This window comes from Macadamia integrifolia, chromosome 13, assembly GCF_013358625.1.
Source record: "Macadamia integrifolia cultivar HAES 741 chromosome 13, SCU_Mint_v3, whole genome shotgun sequence".
NCBI classification, from domain to species: domain Eukaryota; kingdom Viridiplantae; phylum Streptophyta; class Magnoliopsida; order Proteales; family Proteaceae; genus Macadamia; species Macadamia integrifolia.
Genome location: NC_056569.1, coordinates 25,536,614 through 25,549,132, shown reverse-complemented (window position 1 = coordinate 25,549,132; position 12,519 = coordinate 25,536,614). Strand labels below are relative to the sequence as shown.

At 47.0% G+C, this 12,519-nt stretch overlaps 1 protein-coding gene across 1 annotated transcript in view; it reads right to left on the bottom strand.

The window, feature by feature from the left end:
- Positions 1–286: 286 nt before the first annotated feature.
- The window catches only part of LOC122058932 (adenylyltransferase and sulfurtransferase MOCS3), a 32,343-nt gene continuing 20,110 nt past the window's right edge, over positions 287–12,519 (bottom strand). The window contains exon 11 of the mRNA XM_042621646.1: positions 287–907. Within this exon, the coding sequence (XP_042477580.1) occupies positions 521–907 (387 nt within the window). The 3' untranslated portion in view covers positions 287–520. The remainder of the gene's footprint in view (positions 908–12,519) is intronic.

Genomic DNA, 12,519 nt, shown 5'->3' with positions numbered 1-12,519 from the left:
TGGCAATGGGAATTGTGTGATATTCCAAATTGTCTGGTATTAATGACAGTTGAATGTTGGCAAGCTATGAAGGAATCTGGATATGATAAATGTTGCTATGGGAGTAGTTTGTAGGGCTAGAGATAGAAAGTTGTATGCGATAGTAGAAAACAATTTAGAGTGTTTTTCTAACATATAAATCTATTTTCTTCCATTTGCACCCTAAAAAAAGAAAGTGATTTTACTTTCTTTACTTGCAACCAAACGGAGCTAAAGGATCTTTATCCCAATGACTCTGCTGTTAGCATGAGCCAAAATGCATCAATTTCTTCAGTATATGGAACTAAAAAGATTACATATCAATTATACAAGTGCCTCGTGGAAATTAGTAAGCATACATGATTACATTCATCCATCAACCATCAGAGAGAATCCCTTGAAAACAATAACTTTCCCTTCAATATAGCATTCAATTATGACCTAATAAATGACGAAAGATCAGAGGCAGAAGTCGATACCTTATCAAAACAAGCAGTTCCTGCTAGTATGTGGGGAAATTAGGATTGACATCACGGGACCAAGCCTCTATACCACCAATAATATCCTGGGCTGAAGTGAACCCCATTTTATGGAGGAATTGAACAGCCCTCTGTGAATCATTACCTCTTCTACACACTACATATAAAGAAGCACCTGAACCAGAACCAGTCTTCTCTTCCTCCCGCTTTAAAGCTGAAGATATCTCTGGCAACTTACTTTCCAAGTTTGACAACGGAATGTTCAAGGACTTTGGCAGAGAAACAATCTTGAAGTGGTGTGCAGGGCGTACATCTACTAATACATGTGCTTCTCCATTGATGACTTTCTCTTTGTACTCCGCAGTGCTTATTCTTGCATCATCTGGAAGCAAGCTCAGCTTCAAGGGTAGCTGCATTCAATTGGAAACACAAATCTTTATGTAAATAGCAGAACACTCGCTCCTCAATACAACACTCCTAATATATACTAGATATTATTATACTCCTTAAGACTAGAATAACATTCTTTAAGTAAAGAGAAAAACACTCTCTTCTCAACACAAGTAATATATAGGAAAATTTATAACGCCACCCCCCATAGAAAATGCCACTATTAGAGAGACACCCTCTTCATAATTCCGAATTATGCTCACAGGCCTTACCTTCAGTCTCTGTTAAGTGAGGATTTGAAATGATGGTTTTAACCTTTTGACTAAAACACATGACCAGATCATATTTTACCCAAGTCCCTCAATACCCCGAACCTTCACTCACCTTCACCATGGATTTCAGAGGGTTTCCTCCACACACATCAGCCCTTCTCTCTCCCTGCGCAACCGTCATCGTTCTCCATCCCTGTGCTACCGTTGGTGGCTTTCTCCATCATTGCGCAATAGCTGAGCGTGTTTCAGTGGGCGCGTTCTTCTCCTTTACCATTTTCTTCTTTTTTCCCTTCTCTCTCTCTCTCTCTCTCTCCCTCCCTCTCCCTCTCATCGAGGATGGATTTCAGGCCTGTTTTAAATAGTTTCCAACTTCTATAACAGAAACTTGGAGATTGGAAGAGAAGTGGATACAGAAATAGAACCCCCCAAATTCCCAAGCCAATTGAGATGAGGATCACACAACACACTGGAACAAGTTTCTGAAAGCTGCTAATCTAGACCAGAACCTGAAGTGAATTCTCCCACAGCACAAGTTCTTTCCGTTAAGTTCAGCCATTCCAATCATTCAATAACCTACCATGGGATGCAATGAATTCTAGATTAGGATTGCCTCTATGGTCTCTCCATCAGGCAATGGCTCCTCACTAGTCCTAAATCACAGACCAGTGGGCACCAATTGGCAGCGAAACCAGTTGCAGTAGGAGTTCAGATTCAACGTGGGGATGAAGGAGTTCAGATTCGATTTGGGGTTAGGGGGTGATATGCACAAATTAGTCGCCTTACGGGACTCGGACACGTGGCAGCTAACCACAACTTAAGCACTTAGATCACGGCCAGCATAACAACGAGGACCCCTCTTCAGTAGTAGAGTCATAAGAGGACTCGCCCACCTAAGAAGGGATGATTCCTAAAAAAGGGATATTCCCAGTAGAGGGAAAGGGACGTGAAGGATGGAGTCCTCCAAAATAGCTCCAGGCCCCATCATAAGCGAGGACATCTCCTAGTAGGACTCTACAAAGTATGGCCCCATAAAAGGGACTGAGGAAAAAGCACAAGGTAAGCTCATTGACTCAGCATTAATCTCTGAATATTGTTGCACGGGTCTCTAACTTGAGCATCGGAGGACTAATCCTGGAGCCACCTTTGGGCCTCTGCTTTTTGTGGCCTTGCAAGTCTGACGCATCGCCTCCTACGAGGATCCGATGGCAACAGATTGGCGCCGTCTGTGGGAACGATAAGAGTAATAGTGTGGAAAACCTACAATCGTAAGAAAATGAAAGCAGCGCTGAATAGAAATATGAACGTTGGGGAGCCTTCAGAACTTCTGCCACCCTCGGCGGACACAGGCGAAGAACGAGGGAATAGTCAAGAAGGTCCTGCAAGGGATCAGCGTTCGGCCGAAAATTCAATGCGTAGGGACAGCAATCCCTCGTCTCCTCCTGTGATGCAAGAATATGTGACCAAGGAGTAGTTCGATGCTCTCCAAGAGAAGTACGACCAAATGGCTGAAACGATGAAAGAAGTCTCTAAGGTTGTCACACAAAGGACTAATGGAACAGCAAAGGATTCCAACGTTTAGAAGGAACAAGTTCGAGACGAAGACTGCAACAGTTTGGGGTCAGTAAGATCTGGCCGAAATCCTCGAAATCATGCGGCAAGGGAAAGCCCCGCACCCAGAGAGAGGGCACGACGCACCGCAGGGGCAAGGCATGAAGAACCACGTCAAGGAGACGGTCAGAGATCCAAAGACCAAGGGTTGAAACAGATGATTCTCGACTTGAAGGACGAAATCCAAAAAGTAGCAGACAACCAGATAGGCACGCGTGAGCCGGACCTCACTAATGACACGGCTTTAGCTAATGAAGTCATGAGGGATCCGCTCCCCACTGGACTTCGCTTGCCTAAGTACGACACTTACGATGGGACGGGAGATCCAGTTGACCACCTAGAGCGGTTTAAGGTTGCAACGCAGTTCCATCGGGTGTCAGAAAGCATTGTGTCGGGCACTCCCCTTAACCTTCAGAGTTGCTGCGAGATTGTGGTACAATCGCTTGCTGCCGAAGTCAATCCACAGCTTCAATGAACTGAACCACATCTTCGTAAAAGGATTCTCTAGTAGCCAACCCCTTCAAAAGACCACATAAAACTTGAGCAACGTCAAGCAGTATGAGGGAGAATCACTACAAGATTACATGAAACACATCCATCATGGAGAAGCTTGCGATCAGAGGCTTAGACCAGAAGGAAGAATTCACGGCCCTTTTAGGAGGTGTCAAAGACAGAACTATAAAGATCTTTGGCAAAGTGTGCACCAAGAAATTTGGTTGAGCTGAAAGCCCAGTGTGATAAATACATTCAGATGGAAGAAACCCTGGAGGCCGACGAAGAAGCTGAAGGGAAGGCAAGAAAAAAAAGGACCTCAAGAGAGGAGAATAAGCCTTCCGAGGGAAAGAGACGAAGGTTGGAACGTGATCGGGCACCCAGCCCTCCAAGAAAGTTTGAAAGGTACGCACCCCTCAACCGAAGGAGAACTGATGTAATGATGCGGATAAAAAACTCCTCGGATGCCAAAGCCCTAAAGTGGCCAGGAAAGATGGGGGCGACACCCCAAAAGGTGCAACATGGACAAATATTGCCATTTCCACAGGGTTCATGGCCACGACACCGAAAAGTGCTGACACTTGAAGGGAGAGATAAAAAGTATGATCCGAAGAAAATACCTGGGCCGATTTGTGGACCGCGAAAAGGAAGACGCCCAAAACAGCAATCATCAGTGGGACAACCACCAGAGAGATGGAAGAGGTCGTTGGGAAAGAAGGGGACCAGCCAGTAGAGACAATCGGGAGTGGCGAAGGGATCGAACACCCAAAGAGACCAACCCTCACCCCCAAGACGACCAGAAATGCCCAACTAGGGTCATAAACACAATCACAGGAGGATTGGTTGCGGGAGAAAGCTCCGTTTCGGCCATAAAGGCCAAAGCCTATGCAAGAAGCGTACATGTAACCGAATGGTCAAATAAGAAGGTGAAGACGGCAACAGTGATCTCCTTTTCGGACGATGATCTAGAAAGAGTGCAGACGCCTCATGACGCCGCCCTGGTAATCACCATGACCCTAGCCGATTGCAGGGTAAAGAGGATCTTAGTGGATAACGGCAGCTCAGCTGATATCCTATTCCTTGAAGTCTTCCAAAAGATGGGCCTGAACAAAGAAAAGCTAAAGAGGGTTGAACACCCATTACAGGGGTTCTCAGGAGCCTCGGTAAAAGTTGAAGGTTCAATTGAATTACCAGTGAGAGCTGGCACTGGAGATTGCTAAGTCATGGTTATGATAAATTTTCTCGTGGTCGACGTCACTTTTGCGTACAATACCGTATTGGGAAGAGTTAGCTTGAACCTGCTAAAAGCCGTCTCCACACCACATCTTAAGATGAAGTTCCCTATGAAGAATGGGGTCGGGGAATGCCGAGGTGACCAAGAAACGTCCCGAAGATGCTACGCCACTACCCTGTGGGGGAAAGAAAAGGCAGGTGAAACACTTCTAATAGAAGACTTGCGCGATGACACCAGTCATCAGAGAGGAGAATCGGCTAAGGACCTAATCCAAGTTAACGTCGAGGAAGGAGACAACACTCGTCAGTTCCCGGTTGGAGCATTAATGCCAAAGCAACAATGGGAAAAGATCATCTTGTTCCTTCGGGATAATTCTGACGTCTTTTCCTGGTCAACCTCAGACATGCCCAGAATAGCTCGAGAAGTGATTGAGCATCAACAGAGTGTTGATCCGACTAAAAAGCCAGTGCAGCAGAAGAAGAGAACCTTTGCCCCCAAGAGACAGCAAAAGATAGAAGTAGAGAAATTGCTGAAGGCCAAGTTCATCCGGGAGATCCGATATCCAGAATGGATATCTAATGTGGTGATGATCCCAAAGGCAAACAGGAAATGAAGAATATGCATAGACTTCACAGACCTGAACAAAGCCTGCCCGAAGGATAGCTACCCCCTGCCGAAAATAGACCTTCTTATAGATGCCACTTCAGGGCATGAGGCATTAAGCTTCATGGATGCATACTCAAGGTACAATCAGATCAAGAGGTGTGAGGCTAATGTCCCAAAGACATCATTCATAACCGAAGGAGGATTGTACTTCTATGAAGTAATGCCCTTCGGGCTAAAAAACGCAGGAGCTACTTACCAAAGGTTAAGTGAATAAAATTTTTAAGGAGATGATCGGCAAGACTATGGAAGTGTACGTGGACGAGATGCTCGTGAAAAGCTTGAAGGTAGAACATCATATCCGAGACTTAGAGCGAGCATTCCAAGTACTGAGAGAATACGGCATGAAGCTGAACCCAACAAAGTGCGCATTCAGAGTAACGTCAGGAAAGTTTCTTGGCCTCATTGTCTCTGAAAGGGAAATTGAAGCCAACCTGACGAAAATACAGGCCATCCGAGAGAGGACGTCCCCACAGAACGTGAAACAAGTCCAGGAGCTGACGGGAAGAATTGCCACCTGGGGTCGATTTGTCTCGTTCGGCTGACAAGTTTCTCCCTTTTTTCAAAGCCTTGAAAGGATCTAAAAAGTTTGAGTGGACCGAGGAGTGTGAAAAGTCCTTCGAGTAGCTGAAGGAATATCTAGCGACACCCCCATTGTTGACGAAGCCAAGTACAGGAGATGTTTTGCAACTATATCTAGTATCAGCCACAGCAATAAGTACGGTGTTCATAAAAGAATAAAGATAGCAGTGATCGATATACAATGTCAATCGAACCTTATTGGATGCTGAAACAAGATACAGAAGGATGAAGAAAGTGACGTACACACTTGTCACAGCAGCGAGGAATCTAAGACCCAATTTCCTGTCGCACACAATATGTGTACTCACAGATCAGCCCCTGAATAAAATACTGCAGAAGCCGGATATGTCTAGCAGACTGTTAAATTGGGCCATAGAATTGGGGGAGTTCGACATCCAATACAAGCCAAGAACCGCTATAAAGGCCCAGGCCCAGGCCCAGGCCCTGGCTGATTTAATAGCTGAAACCACATTCCTGGATGACACACAAGAACCAACCGAGGACGAAGAGGACAGGGCATGGATACTGTACGTCGATGGCGCTTCTAATAGCTCAGGAAGTGGGGCAGGGATCATACTCATTAGTCCCGAAGGATTCAAAGTCGAGTATGCCTTAAGGTTCGACTTCAATGCATCCAATAATGAGGCCGAATACGAAGCACTGATAGCCGGAATAAATCTAACATGAAGCCTGATGGTACAGAGGCTACTAGTGCACAGTGACTCGCAGCTTATAGTGCGACAAGTGAGTGGCGATTATGAGGCAAAATAGCCAAGGATGTCAAAATATTTAAAGGTGTGAGAAAAAGTGCCTGCCTTTAAAGAATTCGAGGTGAAGCAAATACCACGAGCAGAGAACACTAATGCAGATGCACTGTCGCAACTAGCAACTTGGGACTTCATAGAATTGGGACACTCAGTGTACTTCGAGGTGCTACCTCAGCGGAGCACCAAAGATTGCCAAGAGATGCTACCAATAGAAGGAAACCCATGCTGGATGGACCCCATAGCAAGATATCTGAGAGAAGGATCACTTCCTGAAGACAGAGATGAGGCAAGAAAAGTACGGATCAGATTGGCACACTTCTTGCTAAATGGCGAAACACTATATAAGATAGGGTTCATGATGCCCTACCTCAAGTGCCTAAACCCGATCGATGCCGAATATGCTCTCAGACAGGTACATGAAGGGATATGTGGTCAGCACCTAGGTGCAAGAGCCTTAGCCCATAAAATGCTTGGTAAGGGCTCTTCTAGCCAACAATGAAGAAAGATGCAGAAGAATTCGTCAGGAAGTGCCTGAAGTGCCAAATGTTTGCACCAATTCCCCGACAACATGCCACAGAGTTGTCGTCCCTATCGAGCGCAGTACCCTTCGCTATGTGAGGAATTGACATCTTCGGACCATTCCCACTGGCAACACAGCAGAGGAAGTTCGTGGTAATAACAGTTGACTACTTTATGAAATGGGTAGAGGCCGAAGCACTAACAACCATAACGGAGAGGAACATTCGAGACTTTCCAAAAGGCAGTGGTCTATCGGTTCGGAATACCCAGAGTGGTATTAACTGACAACGGAACTCAATTCGCGAACCCAACCTTCGGATCGTTTTGCAAAGCCCTCAATATTGAGCACAGAAAGACTTCAGTCGGATACCTCCCGACCAATGGGTTAACAGAGGTAACAAATCATACACTGCTACAAGGAATAAAGCGGCAGGATGATGCCAAAGGGCTATGGGCAGATGAATTGCATAGCATTCTTTGGGCTTACCGAACAACAGAAAGGTCAGCAACAGGAGAAACCCCCTTCGCCTTAACCTACGGCACAGAAGTTGTACTACTAGTCGAGATTAGAGCCATAACCCACAGGGTCCAATACTATGAAGAAGGCAAAAATAACGAGGGCCTCCGGGCTAACTTGGAACTCCTATATGAAGCACGGGAAAACTCGCATGAAAAAATTGCAGCTTACCAGCAAAAGGTAGCAAGGCACTACAATTCTAAGGTCCGAAGAAACGAGTTCAGAGTTGGAGACCTCGTACTAAAAAGAACAAAAGTATCGGATCCAAGGCATCAGGGAAAATTGGCACCCAATCGGGAAGGACCCTACAGTGTCACCAGGGTAATACGACCAGGCTCCTATCACCTGGAGACTACGGGAGGAGAAAGGGTACCCCGATCATGGAACTCGAAGAATCTAAGGAAATTCTATCAATAGTAGTAATAGCATGCAAGCTTAGTTTCAATTTTCAACCATTCCTTGATTTCTTTTCAGCACTTGTCAATCTCCCTTTGTAGTTCGGATTTTTATAAAAAGCTGGTTCACAACAGATTGGTTAGTCTCAAATAGTTACATTAAAAAATAAAAAAAATAAATAAATAATATAAAATCACCTACCTCGGTTGGGAACTCAGGCCAAAGCCGAGCAGACCTAACCGAAGGGTCCTCCCTCAGTTAGGGGCTTAGGCCAAGGCCGAGCAGACTTGACCGAAGGATTCTCCCTCGGTTGGGGGCTCAAGCCAAGGCTAAGCAGACCTAACTGAAGGGCCCTCCTTCGGTTGGGAGCTAAGGCCGAGCAGATCCAAAGACAACTGAAGGGGGTGAAGCCATGGACAAAAAAGGCTGCCAGCAATCTTAGGCATTATTCTTCAGCTTTCGGTCAGGTAGGAAGTTCTTGTTGTTGGGGCCGAGACACACTAGGAAAATACAAGTATTACACAAGTGTTGAACTTCGGACAAACATTGGCCTTCGGATCTCGGTCAGGTGGTATACTTCGATCGTCGGGTCATGACGTACATCACACTTGTGAAAAACACAAGTAGTCCTAGCCTTCAAGCTCCAACCATCGGGCCAAGAGAATACCTGCCATCCTTCGGACTCAAAATCAGAAATTGGGTTTGGAAAAAAAAAGAAAGAGAAGAGAACACAGCAAGAAACATAAGAAGCTAAAGAGTTCATTCATTAGAAAGGCCCGAAGGCCAAAAGTTACATTAAAAGGGCCCAAAGGCCAAAGTTATACTAAAAGGGCCCGAAGGCCAAAGTTACATCAAAAGGGGCCCGAAGGCCAAAGATACATCAAATAGGCCTAAAGGCCAAAAGAAAATCTTCATTAGGAATCTGTCAACGGAAGGACCTCATCATCTGTGCGAAGAGGGACATCTCGATCGGAACCATCGTGGTGGGGAGTAAGAGGAATCTCACAGGTTTGCTAAACGCCGTAGTCCTTACTACCTTCTCTGGTCTCGGCCACCTCGGTGTCGACAGGAGCTGCCTCGCCTTCCTCATCCTCAAAGATGAGGCCGCTCCCCTCGAAGCAAAACCTAGGTTGGTGTTCAAGGATCCAGTCTCGGACCTCGATAGCACCCATGGTGTATCCCGGGGCCACTGCGTGAGTCACTGTCCTCCTAAAGGCATCCGAGGCCTTGTACTTCCTGACCCCCATCTTCTCAGCCTCTCGAAGCCTCTTGGATAATTGCTCCTTCAACTCCGAGAGTTGGCGTTCGTACTCTTGGCAGGCTTGGTCGCACTCGACCACTAGATGCTCCACCCTCTCGAGCAGAACGGTTCGCTCTTTGTCGAGGGCGGATCGTCCGTGTTCGGATTTCTCGAGGCTTCGGGCCAAAGCCTCAGCCCTTATGGTGAGCTAGGCGCTTGGTTGTTAGTCTGCGAGACGAACCAACACTTAGCTATTTTTGAAAAATACGTAATAAAGAAGGAACAAAAGCTAAGGACGATGGCTTAACCCCACCAAGAAGATGCAAGTGTCGGTGATCATTGCCAAAGTACTCTGCTCCTGAGCCTCGGCGATATCCCTCGGAAGCCTGCCCTTCTGCACGAGCTCTCGGGAGACATGCCTGATGGTAAAGGTGTCATCCTCCTTGACAGACCACCCCGGGATGAAGCAAGCTTGGGTTTGGCTCTGAGGAACACCTGGGCTTTAGAAGTCATCTTCGGCTGGGACCTCAGACGGGATAGGCACTCGCCTAGGAGCAACAAGCGCCTGAATAGCCTCCAAGGTCAGGTCCTCCACCCTAGCCCTCTTCTTGCTGGCATAGGGTTCAGAGGCCGAAGCCTTCCCCTTCTCCTTCTCCTTCTCCTTCTCCCTCTCCTCCTACTGCCTCTGAAGCCGATCCTGCTTGGCCTTCGCCGGCCTTTCGACAGCAACAACCCATACCTTAGCCCTTGAAAGTTGTACTGCATCAAGGAAAAATACATATAATTAGTACGAAGGCCGAAGGCCTAATTCAAAGCAAACTTGGGCAGACCTGGGACTCACCCGGGCTAAGCCCGAATCTGAACACGACGTCCAATTTGAGACTATCGGACTTAACCGAAGGACACGTATCTTTGTGCTTCTCAATCGCCATTGCAATCGCCATCGCCATCGACTCTGCGTCTGTCCTAAAGAGGGCAGGTGCAGAGTTCACTGTCCTTAGGTCGGGGATATCCTAGATGGTACCGAAGGGCACCCCCTCCAACGATCTCACGAAGAAAAACTTTTCCTTCCAACTATGGATCATCGAAGGGTAACCGTTCAGTAGTCGGAGATCCTTCCGAGGGCTGAAATAGTACCAGCCCGAAACCCCTTTGCTGGCGTGAAGGAGGAAGCATTTGATGAAAAGGGGAAGGGAGAGTGGCCTTTGGCGCCGAGAGATGATGAAATTTAGTATCCGCCGCCACCCATTCGGACTTAACTGGGTTGGACAGATCCCGTAGTGCCGAAACACTTGGGCAAAAAAAGGGTGGAAGGGGAGTTGAAGGCCAGCTTTGAAAGCTTCCTTGTACAGGCACAGCTCCCCAGGGTTCCTATAACTGGCCCTATCTATCGGCTTCAGGGCTCGGAGCACAAACGCATTCGGAATACTACAAGAAGCCTTGAGCTCCTCGACCTCGGGCTTGTCCATGGTGGACACAATCTTCCGAGCCTCTACCTCTAAGGCATCCTGGGTCTTGGCTCAAGACTTAAACACCCTCTCCCTAAACTCCTCACCGTTCGATCCACCCACGGACCCCCGAGGTGTGGCTACAAACAAGGAATCGCGGGAAGAGGGGGAATCCAGGGAAGAGTCTGAAGACATTCCCCGGATGCCCCCTGGAACCACGGCCCCTTCAGTTTGACACCGTCCCCTCTGAGGACGAACGACTGTACCCGAAAGAACTAGACATCGTATACTTATGAAAATATCGAAGAAACCGAACGACGAGAGAAAGGGAGACTGAAAGACCGAAGGTAAGCTCTGCGAAGGAGAAAAAAGAAGTGACCAACAAACAAATGGGGACCACCCCTTATAAAGTGAAGAAACACGGTTCGACTATCCGAGCATTAATGACTATGCCATGTCATCAGGGGTGATTGCCGAGGCTCGCTCGAGTTTGGTGCACGGGCAACAAGCTGACAGAAGGATGCACCCTTGGTTGGGGCTCAGGCCAAGGCCGAGGGGACCTGACCGAAGGGTCCCCCCTTGGTTGGGAGCTCAGGCCAAGGCCCAACGGACTTGACCGAAGGGTCCTCCCTCGGTTGGGAGCTCAAGCCAAGGCCGAGCAGACCTAACTGAAGGGTCCTCCCACGTTTGGGAGCTCAGGCCAAGGCCGAGCAGACCTAACCGAAGGGTCCTTCCTTGATTGGGAGCTCAAACCAAGGCCGAGGGAAGAAGCCGAATAAAAAGGGCCGAAGGTAAAAAAAAAAAAAAAAGGGGGTGGGGGAGAAAATAGAGAGAAGTGTTACTTCCCCTAAAGTCCTTCAGAGGAAGGGGGCTTCTGATACACACAAATTAGTCGCCTTACGTGACTCGGACATGTGGCAACTTACCACAACTTAAGCACTTAGATCATGGCCAGCATAAATACAATGATCCCCTCTTTAGTAGTAGAGTCATAAGAGGACCCTCCCACCTAAGGGATAATTCCTAAAACAAGGATATTCCCCATAGAGGGAAACGGACGTGAAGGATGGAGTCCTCCAAAATAGCTCCAAGCCTGTCAGAAGCGAGGGACATCTCTTGGTAGGACTCTACGATTGATTATAAGAATGAAAATCATACATGAAATCAGGATTATTCATAAACAATTGTAGGAATCTACTAGAATCTAGATCAAATTGCACAACTGAGTTTTGGCCTGGCAGTTTGCAGTGCTAAGTGGAGTTACTACCTGAGGGTTGGTCACTTGATCAACTCCTCTTAAGTGCATCGGTATTTGATTTACACTAATTTTCTTACTTTTCAAGATGTGTGGCCATGGGGCCTATTGGCTCTATGAAGGAAAAAAGCACAAGGGAAGCTCATTGACTCACCATTACTCTCTGAATACTGTTGCACGAGTCTCTAACTTGAGCATCAGAAGACTAATCCTGGAGCTAACTCCGTGCCTCTACTTTTTGTGGCCTTGCAGGTCTGACGCATAGCCTCCTACGAGGATCCGGCAGCAACAGGGGGTTAAGAGAGGGTATACTAAGTACTTCACTTTTTAGAAGAGTATTTTAGTATTTAGAAAAAAACCATTCCAGCTGATGTTAGCATTTAAGGTATATTCCGTAATAGAGGCAACAATAAGGGTGTGAGCGTAATTGGAATTATGCAGGGGGTGTCTCCCTAATAGTGGCATTCTCTAGGGGGTGGCGCTGTAAATTTCCCTAATATATATTAGATAATATACTCTTAGGACTAGAATGTAAGAACTATCTAGCAGGCACAAGTCACTGCTTAAATTTGATGAAAATGGACCAGCAAACATCAGATTGCCCCAAGACAAGGATGCATCACACTAGAGAACAGTGCT